The sequence below is a fragment of the Cibotium barometz genome, chromosome 16, assembly GCF_041138505.1.
Source record: "Cibotium barometz isolate CiBa-2024 chromosome 16, ASM4113850v1, whole genome shotgun sequence".
NCBI lineage: Eukaryota > Viridiplantae > Streptophyta > Polypodiopsida > Cyatheales > Cibotiaceae > Cibotium > Cibotium barometz.
The window spans coordinates 11,868,141-11,891,674 of NC_141061.1; the positions used below are offsets into that span (position 1 = coordinate 11,868,141).

Sequence of the window (23,534 nt, forward strand, 5' to 3'; positions counted from 1 at the left end):
GTCAAAAACATGTTCATGGGGTAATTGTGAAGCCATTGGAATTTATAAATTTGTCAATGCTGCTTTAATTTTTTTGAGAAAAAAGGATAGGTATTCTTGTTTTGGTGCATGTTCCTAAATTTTGGGCGGTGACGACGAAGCATTGGGGTGGACACAATTGGTTCCATGAAGGATCTTCGAGTTCTTCACACTTGAAAGTGGGGCTTGTTTACATACTTGCCTTGGTTGCAAACCAGTTGTAAGTTGTGGATCTTTTTTGATAAGTGGGGCAACCGAGGGACACACCGCCCAAAATTACAACTGTGCCAACCAAGGGCAGATTGTAGGTAGCATGTGAACAGGCCCCAAGCAAAGGGAGCATGTGAACAGGCCCTAAGGGGGGAGTGCGTAACAGCTCGCCACCCTCCTCTTGCCATGCAAAAGAAACCCAAAAAAATGACTAATAATACCCAATAATTTATAAAATATATGTTTAATGTGATATACTGCATTTTGGCATCTTTCGCGCGCGAGAGTACTCCTCCCTACTGTGCACAGGTTGGTGTCAGCTAACACACCGCGTGCGCATTCACCGTCACCACGTATGCCTGCACAGTACGTACCCACGCTTCCAAGCTCTGCACAGGCTTGCCGTGAACATTTGAAATTGCTCGCGTTGGATTACAGTTGGAGTCGGATCGGACTTTCCTGCTGCAGCCCATTAGGTGTTTCTCATAGGGTTTCCTGCTTGCCTGAATCGGTTCGCGGTATGTATGTGGAGCTTCTCATCTTGGATTAGGTCTTCCGCTGCAGCTTTCAGGGCGCCTATCCGCTGGATGAAAGGGGTTTATCATGATTAAATCTTCCATCTACCTGCATTAAGCCTCCTAGCTTTGCTTGTGCAACCTCTGTGAAGGACACATGCAGTACTGCATGCTGGGTTAGGGTTTGTGCTCTGTGATCTTAGGGCTCTCAGTGCTCGTTTTGGGGCTTTTCCTGTGTCTTCTGAGGGTTTTTTTCACTAGCATTACTGGTAATGAGTAGCGGCAACAACATGGAGGAGACCTTCGTCCCCTTCCAAGGGATCAAGAACGACATCAGAGCTCGCCTGCAGTGCTACAAGCAGGATTGGACCAGCGGCTTCACTAGCGGTTTCAGGTGCCACTTTCTCTGCTTTGTCCTGTGTGTTTCGAAGCTTAGTTTTTCTCTCAGTCTTCAGTCTTTTACTACCTAACAGTGTTCCATAGTATGGAGCTATGTAACAAAGATCCTTCTGATTACATCAGCTTTCAAGCTTACACAGCATTTCCTAGATTCAGTTGATGGTGCCAACCTCGCCTTAAAAAAAAAAAAAACAAAATCCTTAGCTTTTTTATTTACATTGTGTCTGCAGGATTTTAGCACCTACCACATACATCTTTTTTGCATCAGCATTGCCAGTAATCTCATTTGGAGAGCAGCTAGACCGCTCCACAAGTAAGTGTTGAATTAGAAAACTAATGTATGTGATAGGTTGAATAGGCAACTTATTTAGGGCATTCTCATGCTGTGGATTGGTATTTGTATACAGATGGAATCTTAACAGCTGTACAGACCCTGGCGTCTACCTCTTTGTGTGGTGTCATACACTCAATTCTGGGAGGTCAGCCACTCTTGATTCTTGGAGTAGCAGAACCAACCGTGATTATGTACACCTTCATGTTTAACTTTGTGAAGGATAAAAATGAGATTGGGCCTAGGCTATTTCTAGCCTGGACAGGATGGTGAGATTCTATTGCACAGTTGAAGGTCTAAAAGTTTTGGCATACATGCATACAAGCTTCCACATGCAATCTTCTATACATACGTAAGTGTGCATATGTGAGAGTGTGTCTATCAATCTTTCTATCTATCTACAGGGAATATTGATATACTGATCAACAGACAGACTGATAGAGCGATAGGTAGGTAGGTAGGCAGAATCTTGATTATAGGCTATATTGGATCCAGTTTGTTGAGATAGATAGATACAACCTTAATCGTAGGTTACATGGGATTCATTGGAGCCACCTTGTTGCAGACTCATGGGTTGTTCTTTTTGACATTCTTGGGGTTTGACAGGGTTTGTGTTTGGACTGCTGCACTTTTGTTCTTGTTGGCAATCCTTGGTGCATGCTCCCTCATTGATAGATTTACCCGTATGGCTGGAGAGTTGTTTGGCTTACTTATAGCTATGCTTTTCATGCAAGAGGCAATCAAGGTAAGTTTCAATTCTCTTTTTTGGGTGGTCTTGAGCTTCAATTGTTTCCTTTCCTTTTGTGTCTGGTATTTTATATGTAACAGAAGTTAGGTTTACTCATTTAACGATGGTGGTCAGGGACTTCTGGGAGAATTTTTCATTCCAAGAAGGGAAAACCCCTTTCTTGAAGAATTTCAACCAGCATGGCGGTTTGGGAATGGGGTGCTTGGCATAGTACTCTCTTTTGGGTTTCTTATGTCTGCATTGCAAAGCAGAAAGGCTCGATCCTGGTGGTATGGACCAGGTATAGTTGGATTGAGTTATGGGGTTGCAAGCTTTCCTATTGTTAATGTTAGGGCTAAATTTCTCATTGTTTACTATCCAAGATGGACTTGGTTTCAACCTTTTGCAAGTGGATTGTCATGGTTAGATTGAAGCCTTTTCTAGGTTCAATTTGTGCTATAGGTCAGTAAATATGCTGCTTACACCTTTGTACAAAGGGAGTTTGCATCCTTGATTGAGAAGTATCAATTGATACAAGCACAGGTTGAAAAGCACACACCAAGGCCTTGAGATGCTGTGAAACGTGTGAGCAAAATTTTGCAGAGGCTTTCAGAGGTTGTCTCTATGAGGGGAACTCAAGCTCTCTGGCAGAGAATATGGATATGCTTGTCATTTGAACCATGGAGTTTTGGCCTGCAAGTTTGGACATTGGGGGAAAATATCCACTACTCGGGCTAACTCTACAGGTGTAATTTGTTTCTTGTATCTTCAGTCCTTTTGGAAACCCATGGGCTTGTCTTGCTGGATTGCAGGTGCCCAAAAATTGTGGGATACTTTTTGAATAGACATTGATGTACAAGTATACGATAGTCGATGCTGAAGTAAGCAGTAAACAATATAATGCACGGGAAGGGAGACCAGAGATTAACGTTTTCAAAAGACTTGATGGGACTATGAGACCAAACAAAGCTACAATATCTCCATGAAACATGGAAAGAACTGAAAAAAAAGAAACTAGCTACGTATACTATGAAACATGTGTCCAGATGTAGCCATGTGGATGATACAAGGTGCCAGTATGTATAATAAGATCTTTTGATGAGGATGCCCTGAATTTGCAACCGACAGTGGAGGGCGAGGATCCCTGGGGTTGAGGGCGCTTGGCTCCCAGAAGAGGTTGCGCTTTCTCTCCCTGGTAACACCCCAAGTATGTGGGGTAGAGGGATTGCGAGCCCGTGTATGTGGGCAGTGGTGGCCTGCCTCATCCTGTTACTCCTGTCGAATCTGAGTGATGACCCCTATGGTCGGTGCGTGTGATATGAAGAAGCCTGTGATGGTGGCCTGAGAGGCATTTCTCTGGCTCTGAGGTGTCTGATCACGCCCACTCGGTGGCGGTAAAGAAACCCAGGAAGGGGAAGTCAAGGTTGTACTGGAATGGGGGGAGGTGGTCCACCTGAAGGCCATCGTGATTACCAGCAACTGGACTGTCCCTCCCGAGTGAGCTGCATGGAGGAATCAATTGCCAATCGTGGAAGCCAGACCATATCGACAGACCATTTCTTTTGTGTGTAGTGCTTTGGATTATGTACAAGAAAGAAGTAATACAATTGAAATTCAAGTACAAGACGTGGCTGAGAATGAAGACGTCAATCATAGCCATGTGACATACTGTTCACTCTTGGTCCACAGAGAAACGCTCTGTGAAGTACGATGCTGAGAAGGTAGATGAATATGACGATTTGGTGACCCATATATATATATGCACCACTACTCCTAGTCGGCTAGTAGTAGCTGTTCGCCAATTGTACCAGATTGCCATGTCACTAATGCCACGACACCAATGCCACATCATCATTGCCATGTCATCATTGCCACATGCCACTTGCCTTGTCCGACTTGGCTTGTCGGTTGCTATCTGATGTCTAGCTCTGTCTTGCTTACTTGGAGGTGTGTTACATTGTCCCCTACTTGCATTGCAGTTATCCTAACTTCACGGTGTTCATATAAAGTGCCCTTTCATAACAAGAAAAGATCCAAGCAAAGCTCATCCAAGATACCCAAGATCCCGAACATTGGAAGATCACTTATGTCCATTGCGAAGGTTCACATTCCGTCCTCGCTGCATCAGCACGAAGACCTACAGAGAAACTTGCGGATGATCAACTTCCACCTGATCAAGCAACTCTCCGTTTGTCCAACCGTCCATGAAAAAACATTGCAAATCTCTGAATATCCTTTGGTAGCCCACGGAAGAATAGTCTAGAGAATGGTCGAGCAAAACTTTGCTATCCAAACTCCAACCAACTAATGCATTGGCTCAAATGGAGCACAAGAAATGCTTGCATTGTCTCCATACACTTTGAAGGAACAAATTAGAACCAAGAACCATACTTCTTAGAAACGCTGCACCAAATCTGGATCCGTCAGTACTGCTCGGTGCTCATATGACTAACCACCCATGTTCATGTGGAACATACTCCAAGTAATACATCTGATATACTGAAGTCAAAACCTTGGTTGTCGGTACTGTCTCCAAGAAATCTGTGTATCGTGCATATACACCAACTGGCCTATCCTTCCATGAGGAAGACAAATTTGATGACATGTCCTCTTGTGGTGCCTCCATGACATTAGCCAGTGAAGATACTCCACCCAATGCAAACGACATGTGAGTCCTCCTGAATGATCTCATAAACTGAAGCAAGCGCCATGGAAGCCAAAGATTCTCCATTGAGTGCAAATGGCAACTGTGCAGACTTCCTCAGAGAATTGGTTGAAAACGTCTTTTGGTCATACCTGTGGCGTGATGCAATGAAGCACCTTGGGTGTGTGCTCAACTCGAGAATTGAAAAAAGTTGAGGCGCGTACATGTATCTCCTTCACACTCATCATCCGGTTTTGAAGAAGCCTCCTCCTTGGACTACTCTGGTTTCGAAGAAGCCTTCTCCTCGGATTGCTTCTCCAAGGCCTTCGGACAATCCTTTGCAATGTGCTCGGTGGAGTCACAATAAAAGCGTTTAGGAGCCATCTTGGTGCGACTCTTGAAGGGTGAGGCGAGTCACCGAGGTTTCCCCACTTGCCTTGCTCTTATCATCTTTGGCCTTGGACTGGCTACCCTTGTCTTTGCCTTTCTGTTGCCCTTGTTGTTGAGTCCCAGACTTGGAACTCTCCCGTGTCTTGAGGGTTGTAGCAAGACAAATAGCATCCGAAAGATCATGACATGCAAAGATAGTTTCAAACCATCCACAAATCGCTCAACCTGCTCCAACCGTCGGATGGTCCTTGGGAGCATCAGCAAAAGCTTTTAGAAACGAGCGAGATAGTCGGCTATCAATTCGCCATGTTTCTGTATAAAATGCTTTCATTGTTTCTTTAATTCACACTCGTAATCTACAAGAATAAACTACTTCCAGACCACCTTGCGGCAGTCATTCCAGCTAGTCACGGAGTGGTGCCTAAGGTGGTCTTCTCACCACAAGAGAGTGGCAGCCGTCAAAGCCGTATGCAACACAATTTGTCTCGTGGGTCTATGCATTGTGGTACACGGTGACAAACTGGCTCATCAATTGTGCAACAATCATGTACAGAAGTAGTACCTTTTAGGATATATTTGTGATATATTTGTCGTATAACGTGACCCCTTTGTGAGCCCTGTTTGGGACATGTCAGGCACGAGCTACATAGGTCAATCTCCCAGCCTTAAGAGTGTAAGGTCAGTCCTCTTAACCCACTGTGGAGAATTCAACAATTCAGGTTTAAACAAAGGCTTCGTTGTTTCACATGGTTCTGGCTTGGCGCATGCTACATTGGTATCAGAGCTTGGGAGGTGATTCAACGAGGCACCTAGAGTGAGGGCGTCCTATGGATGGTAAAGCTGAGATCGGGAAAACCCAATTGCCCATCCACAATGGCATGAAGCTCTGAAGACATCACTAAAGAAGAAGAGCCATTCGAAGAAACGCTTCCGCAAAAAGAAGACGAAGTCAACCAGAAGCCAATAGATAAGGCAACTCCGGATTCAACTCGAAAGAGTGCATATGGGAAAAAAAACTGGCAGAACTACAAGCAATCTTGGCCCAGCAGGAGACCTAAAGAACAAAGTTCCTCAATGGAACAATGGTGTTGATGGATGACTGAAAAGGAAGAGCAAGACCGTGAAGCAAGACTGGCCGAACAATTTGTCACGTGCCTGCCGCACTTGGATGCCACGTAGACATATCTGTACAGAAGGTGTAGGACCTAGGATGGTAAACTGGTCCCATGTGAGCCCAGTCCGGGACGAGTCAGCCAGGGATCCATCCCAGTTGTCCGAGGTCAGGTGTGCATTGTCCTGCACAGGAGTTCAAGGTTAGGTGTGCACTGTCCTGCACATGAAACAGTGCCAGTCCGCGCTGTGAATCTCCCTCTGGAATGATGACAGTGATTCTGTGTATTTGGTATGGTACTGGATGCCAGATCATTGTGTAGGTAGTTAGGGTTTGCTTTTAGGAAAAGGGGCCAGGCCATAGGGCTACCCCAAGTCTTTGTGTGGGCATGGGGATAGTGTGAAACCATCCCCATGAGGGGCCAGAAAGGCCTTGACTGAACCCACCAGCCATGGAGGGGCTGTAGGACAGCATTAAGGGCAAGCTAGGGGAAGCCTACAGGCTGTATAGCCTAATTATGGCTGTAAGGGCAAGTATGGGGCAGCCCATACAGGCTGCCCAGTCCCCAAACAGCCTAAAGACAGTGCCCAGCCCCTTTTGGGATCATGCGCCTGATGCCCAGCCAGCCAGGAAGAGGTGCACAGCATTTCTTTTACTTTATTCAGCATTTAGTGCTAATATCCAGTCGTGGGAAGAATTCAGAACTGGCCGCCTGTTTAATACTGGCCGACTGCTGTTTATGGAGTAGTATAAATAGTGGCCGCCTGTTTAATACTGGCCGACTGCTGTTTATGGAGTAGTATAAATAGTGAGCCCACAATCCCATTGAGTAATCTGTGTCCTCTCCTCTCTCCCTCTCTCTCTATTTTCTGCACATCTTCATTCAGTTTTGTGTGTTAATTCAGTCGTGAAAAGTGTGTTGATTTTTTGAGCATTGAAGTTACCGATCTCCCCCAAAGCTTCCGCATGTTACACAATTGGCAGAGAGCCAAACGCAAGGCCAAAGAGGAGCGATTGCGGGCAGAGCTCGAAGTGAAGGCGAACCATGAGCGACAGGCCCAAGAAGACTTGATGGACGAGTTCCAACAGACACTCTGGACTCTGGTAACTTCTTTCCACCCTTCTTAATCCTCCACAATCCCAGCCACCCCAGCCATAGCCTCGACAACAGCTATCTGTGGCTCACCGAACTTCACCAAGTTCGACGGCAAGTGCGACCATTCGGTTGTGACTCACCTTATTCACCATTTTGTTGCCCACTTTTTTCTTTTCAAAATCACAGAAACCCAAGACAAAGTCTATCGGCGGCTCCACACCTCATCACATGTGATGGAGTTACTTGGTGGCAACATTGGTCTTGTTTGCACACCGATCCTTACATTGGCTTACCGGACTATGATTGGGACAACTTATTTTCGATTTAAAGACCAGGTTTCTACCTCCGCAGAACATGACAAATCTTGAAGATGAGTTCTACAAACTCACCCAGAATGGTTCTCTTGTGCTCACCTACTCCACCAAAGTGAGCACATCAACTCAACAATTGGGGAAGTCCGTGGAGGAGAAGCTCAAGCAGTTCATTCGGGGATTGGATCCAAACATTCGGTTCCTCGTTCGAAATTTTGAGCCCTAAACTTATGACAGGGCTTTGACTCTTGCGCAAAATCATGAGATGATGCTCAATGGAGGCAAGCCCAAGACCGCTCCAGTCACCCCCAAACCTTAGTAGCAGACGCAGACCACCCAACAGCACCAGGCGTCTAACCAGCAGCCAAGTAAGGGGGCTCCCAACAACAAGGATCAAAAGAAGGGCCAAAATAACTCTTTTAGTGGGAAGGAGCGACTGGATGGACCTAAGAAGAGCCTTGAAGAAAAGATCAAGGAGGGCTTTATTGGAGAATTCTTACAATTAGATGAGAAGGAACGATACTTCAAAGAGAATCATTGTTTTTTCTGCCACCACACGGGACATGACAAGAAGGATTGTACCAAATGGCAAGTGAAAAAAAAGCAAACAACCAGTCTCTACAATGGCTACCGCCATAGCCGTACCACCCCTCCACCTCCACCCCTGCCCTCAACCACCAATGTTGTTCAGCTTTTGGCCGCTTTGGATGCGGTACCCGCATTGGTATTCGATGATAAGTAGGAGTGCGGAGTTGAGGCGCGTCGAAAAGGTCTTATTAGAGCTTATGGCACAGCGAAGGGGCAATAGTTTGTTGTCCTCTTCGACATGGGCAGTTCAGAAGATGCTATTTCTCCGTAGTTGGCGACCAAGATGAAATGTGTCCTTGTGTCGTATCATTTGGAAGTGGACAGATTCACTCCTGGCCTACGTACTCATATTTTCCAGAAAGCTCAATAGTTTGCCTTCACAGTTCAGAAGGCCGAGTTTTAGAGGGACTTCATTGTATTGGAGGCAAGACACCTTCACAATCTTCGAAGGTTTGCCTAAGCTTGGGAATCGAAGCATTCAGGGTATTCCACTTATTTCCCACCTTTAAGCCAGTAGAGCTATTAGAAAGGGAGCCGAGTGTGCGATGATCTATGTCCACCCCTTGCAGATAGCGACATCCAACGCGACTACATTAGAGCCGTAGATGACTAGCCTCCTCTAGCAGTTTGAGGACATCATGTAGAGGGACGATCTTCCACCAAGACCTCCGCATAGAGTTGGTACTTGGAGCTGTGCCACCTAGTAAGTTTTCGTACCGTCTTTGCAAGGTGTTGGAAGATGAGTTGGAGACACGCAACTAGCACAATTGTTGAGGTCTGGTTTCATTAGGTCTTCATCCTCTCCATTTGCTGCACTGATTTTGTTTGTGCAGAAGAAAGATAAGACCACACGTCTCTGTGTGGATTATCGAGCCTTGAACAAGTTGACAATTAAGAATAAGTTTCCCATGCCAAGGATAGAGTACATCCTTGAAAGGCTGAATGGTGCTCAGTACTTCACCAAGATCGACCTCAAATGTGGCTATCAAGTCAAGATTTTTGAAGCCGATATCCCAAAGACTGCCTTTCTAACAGAATGAGGGCATTATGAGTTTGTGGTCATGTCTTTTGGTTTGACCAATGCATCGGTGACATTCAACAAGATGATGTCACGAGTCTTCATTGTACTCATCGGTAAATGTATATTCATTTTTTTGGATGACATTCTTATTTTTTTTTTGCCTCTGTAGAACAGTACGTGAAAGATGTGTAAAAGGTCTTGCAGCTTTTGTGAGACAACGAACTATACATTAATGCTAAGAAAAGCATATTTGGAGTTTAAAAAGTCCAATACTTGGGCTATGTGATCGGTTCCAACGATGATGATGTTAGTGGGGATGTCATAGTATCTAGTGCATACTATGCATAATGGAGTTGATAGTTATATAGTCTTGTGGGTTGACTACCATGAGTATATAACATGCACGTTCCTAAAAGGTGAATTTGGGCATGTTCTTGGAAGCAAACATGCAGATTTCACATTGTGAAGTTTTCGTCTGAGTTGCGGTTAGTTGATATTGTGCTTATTCTTTCTATCTTTAGCGGTGCATTTGCCCTATCAACTACTTATTTGCTGTACTAATTCTTTTTATTTGCTACTTCCCTTAGTGCTAGGCTTCATTATGGCTGAGTTTGCCCTGCATCTCCGGAGGTTTGACAGAAACTCAGTATGAAGGGCTTTGTGTAAATATATGCTCGTGTGTGTGTGTGTGAGAGAGAGAGCATATCTTGATACAGAGTTCTACACCCACTATTGGGCATTGATGATGTTAGTGGGGATGTCGTAGTATCTAGTCCATACTATGCATAATTGAGTTGATAGTTATATAGTCTTGTGGGTTGACTACCATGAGTATACAACATGCACGCTCCTAAAAGGTAAATTTGGTCACGTTCTTGGATTCATCTAGGTATATGTTATTGGTTCCGATGACATTCGCCTCGACCCCGAGAAGATAAAAGGCAATTCTCGATTGGGGCAATTCTTTGCTTTGCAAAAGGCGGCTTTTGAGGCACCAGTTCTTAAACTCGTATCATGGGATGATCCCTTCGAGGTGATCAGCGATGCCAATAATCTCGCCATAGGAGTAGTTTTGTAACAAGAAGGTAGGCCTGTGGCGTATTACACTAGAAAGTTATATGATGCATAAAAAAATTATTGTGTATATGACAAAGAGTTGCAAGGGGTTATCACAGCCTTGAAATAGTGGAAACCTTTTCTTTATGGAAGGGAGTTTACTGTGAAGACAGACCACCAAGCCTTGAAATGGTTACAAACTATGCCAAGTGCCCAGTGGAGCGATAGACAACACCGATGGAGTCAGTTTCTCCAATAGTTTGGCGGAATGATTGAGTGTGTATCGGGTATGAACAACCCCATCACAGACGCTCTGAGTCGCAAAGGTAGTAATTAGACAATACAGGAGTCCAGTGTGTTGGAGACGCAAGGAAAAGATTTAGACAACATGAAGATGCAGTATATATAGATTGTCCAGAATTTGGAGCTCCTTAAAGTATGGCCGTTTATTTAGAGAATCGGGTTATTATACCATTCAAGACGGTTGGCTCTTTTACAAGGGTCGACTATGTGTTCTCAGGGAGAAAAGATCGGCACTCCTCCATGATGCCCATGATTCACTTGTTGGTGGTCATCGTGAGAGCAACAGTACCTTGGAGAAGTTAGAAAGATCATTTTATTGGCCGAAGATGCGCATGGATGTGTACAACTATGTTTCACAATGTTCCATTTGTCAAAAAGTGAAAGTACCTCATACCAAACAGGTAGGGTTGCTTCAGCCATTGCCTGTTCTTGAGGATCTGTTTCATGACATTTCGATGGATTTTGTTGGACCCCTTCTCACATTGATTGGATCTCGGAATACTCAGTGTATGATGATAGTTGATAGGTTCAGTAAATTTTTATGCTTATACCATGCAAGCAGACGGCCACAACAGAAGATATAGCTTGGCTTTTTCTCCAACATTGGTATCTAGTTTGTGGTTTGCCACACGGACCATTACTTCAGATCGGGACGGGTGGTTGCAGGATCAGGGTGCCCAGTTCTGTCCACTCAGGCACCCTATAAATAGTAAAAAAACAGGCATTTGTTTACCTTTAGTGGCTAATCTCTCCTAGAAAATGAAGGAATTTCCTTTCAAGTTCTTTTGTTGGAACATCACATTCAAAGTTGGGAATATAGTTTTAGAATTTGATTAAGCATGAGATAGTCAAAAGTCCTCATTTCCTTAGGTACAAAGTCAATGTATACATGCTGTCCCAAATTTGGACTGATTTCATAAAATGCTAATATCTTTTACATATAAACTCATATGTGATTCCCACTTTGTACCTTAGATGTTCACATAATATAGAGCTTAACTTGAGTTTTTGAGAAAATATTAAGCTATTTGTCTATTTTCTTTAAATATTTCAAGGTCTTTAAAGTGTTATAATATATGCCATTTTTTGTACCCACAATAACTACCACTTGAAATACTCAATCTTGTAGATCAAAAGAGTGGCAGATAGTGAGACATTTTTAGAATGTGGTGGTTAGTAAAAATTACAAATCCAACGGTTGGATTTTTAATGATCTCTTTTCCAAAAATTTTCCAGGCTATTAGAAGGCCTGTAAATATTAATAATCTAATTAGTAAAATTTCATTTTTGATGTAAATCATCTAAAATCTATAAGGACTAGTGTACCTATAATGGTGCATCTATAGAAAAAAACATTGGATCACTTTAAGTATGGAAAGATCAAATTTTTATCATTTCATCATATTTTTATTTAATTTTGATTAATTAGACTAATTTATATTAATTTAAGTTATATTGAGTTAATTTAAGTGCATGTGTACTTTCTATTAGCTGCTTGATCTCATTTGAAGTATCTTACCCTCCCAAATTGCTCTCCAAGAATTGTCCCAGTCCAGCATAAACCAGACAAAACTGGACACCCTGATCTTGCAACAATCCGGACCCAAAGTTTACATCTCACTTCTGGAGAGTTATGCTCGACAACTTTGGTACCAAATTGCAACTGTCCAGTGCATTCTATCTAGTATCCCCATATCGATGGCCAAACCGAGATTTACAATCAGTTGGCTTTTGATGTGCTTAAAGCGTACTGCCATGATTAGCAGTCGAAGTGGGGCGATTCTCAATGACACTCACTCATCTAGTGTCGGTAGAACTCTGTACGAGGCAGCCTTTGGTTCAAGATTTTCATCCCTTCTCACAAGGATGATCTCTCCTGCCTTGGAAGCCAACAAGACGACAAACTTTTTCATCCATCGTTGAGCCGTCAAAGAGCGTCTTATCCAAGCTCAGGAGGCTTACACCAGACAAGCAAACAAGTCATGGAGAGACGTCAATTTTAAAGAAGGTGAATGGGTATATTTAAGGATCATGAAGAAAAGACTCAAGAAAGTGGGCAAGCACTGTCCAAAGTTGTCATTGAGAAGTTTCGGTCCTTTTCCCATCATCAAGAAGATAAGCGATGTTGCTAGCCCAGTCTGGGACATGTCAGGCACGAGCTACGTAGGTCAGTCTCCCAGCCAGTGTTAGGTCAGTCCTCTTAATCCACTGTGGAGGATTCAGCAAGTGTTCATCATTTAGATGCAACCATAGCAATAGATGCATGTTAGGCATATAGTTGCATTGCATGTAGAAGGGGCCAGCCACAAAAGGAGGCTAGCCTTGCAAGGGGTAGCCAAACCCCTTGCCATGCATCTAGGCCCGTCGGCAGCCCTTTTGTGGGCTTGGGTAACAGTCGGCTAGGCATGATAGCTAGTTGGCCAAGCCAGGCTGTGTCGGCCAGGCTAGACAGCTAGTCGACCCACAGCCCGACCAGCAGCCAATATCAGCCACCAAGCATTTAATGCCTTTATGCACCAGTCGTGGGCTCAGGCAGCCAACCAGCATCCATGAGCCAAATAAAAAGGCAAGGCCAGACAGCCAGTCGGCCAGCAGCCCGACCAGCAGCCAATATCAGCCGACCAGGTATTTAATGCCTTTATGCACCAGTTGTGGGATTTCTGCAGGCCGACACCCTCCTCACGAAGCCGACCAGCATCCATGAGCCATATAAAAAGGCAAGGCATGTTCAGTCCCTAAATCAGCAGATACAAATCAGAGATTATCGTTAGAAGTCAAGCATGTATGCCTAGGCTCTTACTTGTGCATACCTACAGCCATTCTTGTGCTTTCAGCCCAAGGCAAAGAAGCTCAGTCTCTTCAGGAGTATTCAGCACACCTACCCTCAGTCTCGGGCTGGTAAACTTCTCTTGAAGATAGCTCCATAGTCGCCTAAAGCTTATGCACATTTCTACCCAGCGTTTGGTCGCTTTGTCCTTGCGTTTGGCGGTCGGTCAGTCAGTCAGTTTGTCCGCTCAGTCTTGTGGACACAGTTCAACTTGTATACAATTCTCCAGAAGAAGAAATAAAGCAAATACTCTTGCTTGCAGGGGGCCACCCTTTAGTGGGTAATTTGGGACCCCATATGGTGTCGTCTCCACTACATCTCTTTTAGATTCATGTATGCTGTTTTAAAGGATTGGTAAAGACTCACTAAACTCAGGTTTAAAGAAAGGCTTCGTTGTTTCACACGGTCCTAGCTTGGCGCATGCTACACCTAGTTGGCTAGTAGTAGCTGTCGGCCAGCTGTACTTGATTGCCACATCATCAATGCAACATCACCATTGCCATTTCATCATTGCCATGTTGCAGTGCCACGTGTCACTTGCGCTGTCCGACTCTGCTTGTCGGCTGCTATCTGATTTCTGGCTCTGCCCTGCATACTCATAGGTGTCACAATTGGCGAGACTTGTCCCCATGGACAATAACACTAAAGCTCAAAGTCATCCTAGAACCTCTGTGTAAGGCTGTTAACGGTGGCTGCGACTGGTGGGAGATGATCTCGCTGCTGATTTTTACCCACTGTTTCAGATAAGGGAGAGGCTGTCCAGGCAGATTTCAAAGGCTGAAGTTTATCAATACTCTGATAAAGAATGGGGGTTGGGCTTCTATTTATAGAGCCCTTACTGCATTCTTGCAGCCCAACCAGAAATCCTGAAGTGAATTGTTGCAGGTCTGCTCATGACCAGCAAATCAGGTGCTCACAGCTAGGTGACTTGCCTGCTGTCCAGTGGCCTGCCCAACCTGCCCGCTGTACTGTGAGGCCTGCTGAAGGTGCCAGACACGGTCCATGTGTGAAATTGCCTTATCCTTGGGGAGGCAGTTTCTGATGGAGTCTGTCTATCAACTTCTCATGTCCAGTTGCCTGGAGCCTTCACATCTGTACCATCTGATTAGGGTCTGGAGAGAGTTGTCATAGAAAAGGTAAGAATATCTCACTCGGGAAATTCAGTCATTTATTTAATGTAAAAGCTTTTAACATATTTTGAGATGCAAGATGCCAGTTATATCATCTTGCATGCTTGATGATGCGAAGGTCTGAACTCATTATATACACGTGCAAGTTGAGTACAACTAACATTTACCATAGAATGTGGTGTGTATCGTTAAATGGGTATATAGATATCTGTGGCTGGTGTCATATATCTTGCGTAATTTTTCCAGGCTGGTTTCGTGGATTTGTTGCGGATTATGGAGTGCCTTTGATGGTCCTCTTTTGGACTGGTGTATCTTATGTACCTACAGGACGTGTACCTGAAGGTGTACCCAGACGGCTTTTCAGTCCAAACCCATGGTCATCCAGTGCGGCAGCGAACTGGACAGTTACCAGGGTATGTTGATTTCAGCCATGCTGGGGGAGGTTTTTTGTGCTTTGTACCAAATGAGATTTTAGTGTGTTTCTTTTTTGGTTGCTGACAGGAAATGCTACAGGTCCCAGTATTACATATTTTCAGTGCCTTTATTCCGGCTACGATGATAGCCGTCCTTTACTATTTTGATCACAGTGTCGCATCTCAACTTGCTCAACAGAAAGAATTTAATTTGAGGCGGCCTTCAACGTACCATTACGATTTACTTCTGTTGGGTTTCCTGGTAATGACATTTTGCTCGCTGTGAAAACTTAGTGCATTTCTTTGACTTTAAAGCTGGTGGCAGGTTTTGAAATCTTATCGCTCACTCCCATCTCTCTCTCTCTCTCTCAGCTTTTTAGTTCAGTACTTTTTCATTTTGTTGGGATGACAGAGGATACCCCATACAGGTCCACCGATTTGTCTCATAGGCCGAGTTCGGTCTTTTGGAAGACGTTAATAAAATCTTTCTTTCTTTCTGTGTGTGTGTGTGTCTCATTGGCTTACTACGAGATATGGAGGAGATTCCACTGCCTTTTCCGAGAGGGATTCGGGCCACTCGCACATGTGATAACAATATGAGGATCAGAGATGCCTGGGCATGTACTTTAGACAACATAGGGATGTAGTGTTGAGGCAGCAGGTTGAGAGACAGGCCGAGCCCTGATAGGACACCTCTCAAAGAGGCATCACAGATTTCTATGGTACATGTATGCACATTAGAGTCCACCACCCATACCATTGCCTTTGCTCGACTTCAGAGACCACCACCCATACCTGCTCTCTGTTTCCGTGCCCCAGAGGAGTTCTTAGCGCGAGAGCTTGATCCATTCTATGAGATAAATGGAGGCACTCTCATGACTTTTTCTATTGGGCCACAGGCCAGATTGAGCCGCTCCCTCCCCTCAATAGAGGACCTTGGCAGCTGCACTTTATAGAGTGAGTGATCGGGTTTCACGACACAGGTGGCACGTTGACCCTCCCCTGGTCAAAATGGCCAGAGAGAGATTACGGAGGTTATGGTGATTGGAGGGCAGACCACTGACGAGACTGCAGTGGGATCTAAGCGAGTGGCAATGGCACGATCCCTTCGTCCTAGAGGATGCCACGTCCCCTTTTTTGAGTATACACTCCGTCTGGGCCGCAAGATTGAGATGCCAAATCATATTGACGATTTACTTGAGGAAAGCTGAGAACCTGTCCATTCGCATCTGTAACATCCTGTACATATATTGAATACCTTTGGTGGACAGAAAATAAGCCTTTTGAGTTTCCAATAATGCTAATAGTTCCTCGATGACTCTGCTCCATTTCCAATAATGCTAGTAGTTCCTCGATGACTCTGCTCCAGTGTATACTTTCCAAAGCCAAAGAGTTTTTGGTGTTGGCATTCTTGCGAGACCAATGCAAGTGTGAGAGGATCTGTTTCCAATCGTGAATAAGCCTAGTGGAATACGGACAACCGGGTATTTTACCATCAAAAAGTCCAAGAACAATGTCCCAATGTGTAGGGATCTAGTTGCCAAATGCCAAGGTTTGCATATTTGCACATAAGGTGGCTAGCATAATTTTGCCCATGACTTTTTTTGTCACAGAATATCAGCAATCATAGTGGCTTTTCTGGCTGACACATGATAATGTATGTTGAGAATATTCAAACTACCATGCATCTTAGGCATACAAACAAGTTCATCTTTCAATAGCTTGAGCGCCTTCAGCTGTGGTTTTCCATAGACATTCCAATGCTCTTGACATGAAACTGTCAATATCTTGTTACACACACCCACACACACATGCGCACATGTACACCACTCTCCCACTCTCCTCTCCCCCTCCCCCCAGTTGTTTCTCGTACCGGTACGAATGGGTTCGTACCGTATGGTTCGTACAGCACGATACAGTACGGTACGAGTGTTTTTTTTTAAAAATTTTTTCCTTGAAATTTTTTTCCCAAATGCTTAAAAAAAATATAGAAACCCTGCTTAACGAAGATCCCAAATGCTCGCAATACTTCGTAACTTTCGTGTCCACTTGGGTTTGTTGAGAGACCTAAAAAATCTGGCGAGGTAGATCGGTAGTGTACACTTGATTGGTAGGATGAGAGAATCTTGCTACGTCACTTGGAGATCCCTGGTATAGGTAGGCTAGACAATTAGATTCTCAAGTTATGTATGAGGGAGAAGATTTGGACATGGCCATTTTGATCTAGAGAGGAGTCCCTAAACTTATCACCCTAGATGCACTGCTCGTATTTGTGCAAGGATGGTCCCTTAGTCATAGACGCTACACTGGGAGACCTTTGGTATTGCATTACCCATCCAGGTTCTTTTTTGGAGACAATCGGGAGATCCAACTGGGAGAGACACATATCCATGTTCTGGTTCCTCAAGCACTGTAGACGCCTCCCCTCCCAAACCTTTCCTCACATTCAAGCTTGAAGCTCCATAGGTTGTAAGTGTAAAAAATAAAAACCGTATTTTATCGTATGGTATCCGAAAATTTCATATCGTACCAAAAATTCCCGTACGGTATCGTATCGTACGGTATCGTATTTTTGTACCGTGACAACCATGCCCCCCCCACCCACACGCACACGCACACGCACACGCACACACGCACACGCACACGCACACATGTACAAACTCTCTCCCACTACTCCCAGCCCCATGTCCTGCTCTCATGCCATACTTAACACTCTGATTCACTCTGTTACACACCTCATTATGGGCTGCCTAATACAGCCATGTAGGCAGCACAGGACTTGGTCGGACATTGGGATACTATTGGACATTAGAATTCAGCAGCAGGTTGGGCAGTGAAAAGTGGTTGGCCAGAATGGTGTTAGAAAAGTTTCTACACCATAGTACATGGTTGGGCCAAGAGATTGGACCCTAAAAATGAGCCCAAGGGACCTTTTCTCATCGGTGAGAAATAGGTTAAAAGGACAAAGCTGACTGCAAATACGTTTTTCCTCTAAAAATGTTCAGCACCTTTAAATAGTCCACTTTTTTTTTTCTGGGCAGAGATCCTGCAGTAGGTTGCACTTCTCCAAGCTCAACCATTGGGAGCGGGGAAGAGGCTACAAATACTAATGAAGGTTCCGTGTTCCTCAGCCGAGGCGAAACTCAAGCCCTCTGCTCTAGAGTTTGATGCCTTACCAATTTGCCTACCAAGCTGTGAAACATAAATGGCCCACTTCTTCCTTCATTTCTTGCAATAGTATCTTTCCTTCACCTAAGCCAACCTTCTTTAAGTCCTGGAGCAGCCAGTAGGTGCAGATTTCAGCCTTGAACTTCAGCAGTACATTTCCTCTTCCATCTTCGACCAAGGTTTACTTGCAGGCAGAGGTTCTCATGATGTCACTTGACAGTCTTGTACATAGAGCATTTTCTCGAGATATGATATAAATATAGTAACTTGTAGGTTATTGGTGTGTGCTTGTGTTTCCGTTAAGTCTTTTGTTGTGTTCATCATTTCGGTTAACACCTGCACCTGGCCAGTAGCATTACATACACCCACACTCAGCTAGTAGCCTTTCACACTCCCACTCCCAACTCATGCCCCTTCATGCCCCCACTCTCACCCTGCAGTTGTTCACTCTCACAATTTTCCAATGATACGCAGGTCATTACTTGTGGGCTTCTTGGTATTCCTCCTTCTAATGGTGTTATTCCTCAATCCCCAATGCACACGAAAAGCTTGGCGACGTTGAAGCACCAGGTAAATCATACTCAACGTGTACCCGTAGTTTTGAATGTTAAAGACATAACATTGTAAACTACTGAGTGTTAAGGTACGCTGTCGATCCATAGTATTGATAGTTTTTGCTAGGCACATGTATCTATTCAGCTGAGTATTTTGCAGTTGGTGCGTAACAAGCTGGTCAAAGTTGCAAGGAAGAGTATCCAGCAAAACACTACTTTGTCACAGCTTTATGGCAACATGCAAGAGGCTTTTAAGCAAACAGGGTCACCACTTGTCCTGCAACCTCCGTCGTCTCGGGTATGTTGCTCAGAGGTCGCACAATGATTTCATTGACATTCTTGTGGAAACTGTACCAATACCAACAATCTTCGATGCAGGTTTTGAAAGAAGTGAGAAGTAGTAGTCTGCAGCCAACACTAAGTGGCAAATTGGATGGCCAAGCTGATGAAAACAATTTCGACCCTGAGAAGGATGTGGATGAGTTGCTGCCAGTAGAAGTGAAAGAGCAGCGGCTAAGCAACTTGTTGCAGTCAGTTATGGTGGTGGGCTGTTTAGCTGCGATGCCTGTTCTCAAGAAAATCCCGACATCTGTCTTGTGGGGCTATTTTGCCTTCATGGCCATAGACAGCTTGCCTGGTAATCAATTTTGGGAAAGGCTGTTACTGCTCTTCACTGGGGCCAGTCGACGTTACAAGTATGGATTCCTCAAAGCCCTCACTGTCACAGTTTTACTAGCCACTATTTTGAAACTGACATCTAAATTTTTACTTCCAGAGCGTTTGAGCAATCGCATGCTTCTTTCCTAGAGGCTGTCCCCTTCAAGACGATTGCTCTCTTTACCATTTTCCAGCTGGTGTACTTGTTTGCATGCTTCAGCATTACTTGGATCCCTTTGGTTGGGGTTCTCTTTCCACTTTTGATTATGCTGCTAGTACCTGCTCGACAATATGTTTTACCCAGGTTCTTCAAAAGTCAGCATCTGCAGGAGCTGGATGCAGCAGAGTACGAAGAAGCACCAGCCATGCCATACAATCGTGCTGTGAGAGTAAGCAACTCCCACAATTCAGATGATGTGCCAATGCAATTGAAAGTTTTGTCTGAGCAAGTGAAAAGTATGGTCTTCACAAGTGATTGTTTCAGGAGGCGGAGATGCATGGGTTTGGAAGGGCGAAGGAGTTGGATGTTCAGATCGAGGAGGGTGATCTGTTTGATGAAATCATGACTAACAGCCGGGGAGAAATCAAGCATCGATATGGCCCATCCTTGTCAAGATCGTCCTCCATGAAGTCCTCAGGTATGTGAAATGGTCTTTCCTTCGGTCTTTATGAAAGGAGAGATCTAGTGTACATTCCTCATAGGTGGGGTATCTCCCCTGAACATCTGATGGGCGGGGGAGATGATGTACATGAAGACCCTTGTTATGTTTTGTGAAAGGATCAGTGTGGCTAGGCTTTCTTTGATGGTTTCTTCCTCATCTTATTTTCTGTTCTTGAAAGTGCCAGGCTCTCCTCGGATAGTCGATCTTTGAAGTGCTTAAGCTGAAGTGTCGGTCTCTTACGTACTGTCCTCCACTGAAAGGTTTTGCCTGAAGTCTCTGGCTTCCTCAAGCTGTAAGTTAAATCATGCTATAACTCGAGTAACTCGGACATGGCTGTCTCTCTTCTCTATAAACTAATGGATTTTTAAGGCACCCTTATGTATGAGGTGTGGTTGCATGGTGTATAAGCGCATGGAGGACCTTACAGAGCAATCCCATGTATCAGAGATTGTCTGTTGAATCAGGTACAAATAGATTACTTTTTTAATGAGCACCAATAGGCTGAAGAACTTGGTGCGGAGGTTAGGGGAGACATGCATGTTCATTACACAGGAACTTGCAATCAAAACAGGAGGGGCAGATGAGTTTTTTGTGGTGGCATTTTTGGTTGAACGCTTGAATTCAGTAACCAAGTTATATATTAAATGGGTATCTGTCAAAGATTTTGAAGTGAAAAGATTGGAGCCTTTGTAATGTCTTGCTGCATTCTGACAAATGAGATTAATGGCCCATGTTGCATGGCACAAATGACAAATGTAGTAATCAAATATTTGCCTGTAAGCTCATTACAAAGATCTACACATCAAATATGTTCTTGGATGATCAGCATACTTAGTGATACCGAACTCTCATATGGCATACAAGCACCATATACTGTGCACGAGGGTGGCCCACTTGATGAAGGCAAGGAGGTTGTAGTTAGAACTATTTTAGCTAATAAAGGCTTCCACCACAGCTTCAATTCGCTTCCATTTGAATTTGTCAAACCCACAAATAAAAACCTACGAGAATAATGCAAAGCCTAACTTTTTGTGATTTACTCTTGCTAGAATGCCATATATAGAGTGTTTGTTCTCTATCATTGTTGGATCATTGTCCTCTCGTCAGTATTATTTATAGCTTTCATTGATTGCGTACAGCTTCACGCTGCTCATATAACAAAAAAACAAATAAATAGAAGTCTTCAAGTAATAACATAAAAAAGAATTAACATACAAAACTTTGATGACATGAAGCGTTTTAACTTAGTTAAAGTGCAATGAAACATGATAAAATTCTATATAACGTGTCAATATCTAGACACATAGCATACATGTAAAGGCCACGCAAGGCAAGATGCACAATTGTATGTATACATAGTAGTAAAGGGCCATGCATTGAACTTAGGCAAGGTTCAAATATGATATAGAATTGAGATTGGAAAGAGTAGTAAGATACATATGTAGTGCATTGTTCAAGTTGAGCTTATTGTAGCCTTGTTAGGGCACGTGTCGTTGGTTCTTACATTTGAGTCACAAATGCAACTTCGTCATGTGTGTTCTAGCTCGTTTGTTGCATCTTCACTCAATTGTCACACCGGAATGTTTCTTTGCCAAAGGGGTGGAGGAAGAGCTCTCTTCGTTTAGATGGGGGTAAATTAAAATTTGTTTTCACGGTGGTTCTCTCACAAAAGGTGGGGGAAGAAGAAGCTAATAGAACAAGAAAACCTACAAGCAAGCTTTCATCTAGCATACATGAATCATGAGCAAGTAAGAGTAGAGAGGAAAAGAGCTCACAAGTGTTCCATTATAAGGAAATGATTTTCCATTACTTATTGTAAAAAATGACTTAATTTTTGGCACTAGGTTGATGGGGCAAACTTAAAAATTGCACAGCCTTTATCACTAGTCTTAAGAAAGTATATACATCGACTCCTTAGAGTTTCCTTATTCGACGTTACTCACATGTTCTAGTGTCGTCTTACTAAGGATAAGTATTCATTCAAATGGGTAAGATAGTAAAGCAGCTTATGGTAGGTTGGGCGAGAACTTATGTCAATCTATGTGTACTCCCTTTTCGAATAGTGATCGTGTCCTTGTGTCACCCAAGCGTGTGTAGTGAAGTTGCTACCAAGAGAGAAATGTGTAGATGGTCCACGTTATGCCATGAAGTTGGCATGTGATTAAATTGTATGATTTGGAATTGATCCGTAGCTAAATGGAGGGTCAAGTGGTGAGAACCTTGGATAATTCTAGAGGAAGCTTGTAGTGGTGGCAAGGAAAGTGATAGGCAATTTGGAGGCTCTTCATGCTGCTAGGTATCCGCATTTGTTGGTTGTGGAAGTGGCATGGATCCTTGTGATCTATATCTTATGATTGCTAGGATTACCATGGGTAGATAGCAGTCCAGATCCTGATGGAATGGCATGAAAGTATGTTTTGATCTCTCACAATATGATGCTTATAGATGAGGCTTCTTTATGGCAAATACATTTACCAAGTTGGGACCCAAATGGAAGGTTTTTCATTGTAGAAGTCTTGAGCTTCTAACATCTTAACGGGGGATCCAATAGGGATCAAGATTTGGATAAAACTTTGTTTCATGAAACTCACTTGGTAAATCTCTTCTCTTGGGTAGGGTTCTAGCTAAATGGTGGTTCGGTCTTTTCTTGGGCATTGTACTTTCCTTGGTTAGCCAGGGTACTCTTGGGTATCCACTCCTTGGTGACCTCCTTGAAGGGAGGTTGAGGTTGAGATTTGGGAGTTGGTCTTCGTCTTTTGGATCTCCATAATGGTTTAAGGAGGTGGTTGGTGCGATGAGGCAAGATGAGTGTTTAGTATTAGGAGTTACTTGGGGTGATGGCTTCCAAGTGGAGGAGGAGACTTGGGATGTTGATAGGTGCAGGGTGCTCTCGTTCACCAAGGGTATGATATAACTATTCCATGGGAAAGCTCGAGTGTTACGATTCTCTTCTTGCCTATTGACTACATAATTAGTGACTATAATCCATTCCCTCCTAAGGATGATACTCTCTTTCATTGTACCTGCAGAAGGGGTGGAGGGGGGGGGGAGAGGGAGTCACATAAAACTTGTAAGACGTAGATTTAGTTCCAATATAAGATCCAACTTCAAAACAACCAAGTCATAGATTGGGGATTGTTTACTGTGATAATTGTTGTTATGAATGGTGTGAGGGATGGGTGATCTTATGAGGTCCACGTCTTCCAAGATAATATATTGTGGCTAGCCTCGGTATCAACAAAGGCTTGCCATGCAACTAGGTGGTCTTTCTGGGAGAACACTAGCTCAAGGCGAGCGGATTTCACTGTGGTTCTCTTTCAAATGCATTGGAATAAACATGGGTGTGATTTCAACGCCATCCAATTATGCAAACCTTGTTCCAAGCTTCTTTGAAAGAGTGTAT

At 43.9% G+C, this 23,534-nt stretch overlaps 1 protein-coding gene across 4 annotated transcripts; it reads left to right on the forward strand.

The window, feature by feature from the left end:
* The first annotated feature begins 650 nt into the window (after positions 1–650).
* On the forward strand, positions 651–20,807 carry LOC147630367 (putative boron transporter 2). 4 transcript variants are annotated; one of them, XM_086810232.1, is made up of 13 exons: positions 651–1,137; positions 1,373–1,455; positions 1,550–1,742; positions 2,080–2,218; positions 2,336–2,501; positions 14,924–15,090; positions 15,179–15,352; positions 18,733–18,828; positions 18,973–19,110; positions 19,191–19,507; positions 19,588–19,858; positions 19,954–20,107; positions 20,310–20,807. In XM_086810232.1, the coding sequence occupies exons 1-13, from the start codon at positions 1,016–1,018 to the stop codon at positions 20,339–20,341; spliced, it is 2,052 nt and encodes a 683-aa protein (XP_086666358.1). In that variant the 5' UTR covers positions 651–1,015; the 3' UTR covers positions 20,342–20,807. The 4 variants fall into 4 exon arrangements, with proteins under 4 accessions (XP_086666358.1, XP_086666359.1, XP_086666360.1 ...); XM_086810233.1 differs by having other exon boundaries at positions 20,316–20,807; XM_086810234.1 differs by having other exon boundaries at positions 15,191–15,352.
* Positions 20,808–23,534: the final 2,727 nt, after the last annotated feature.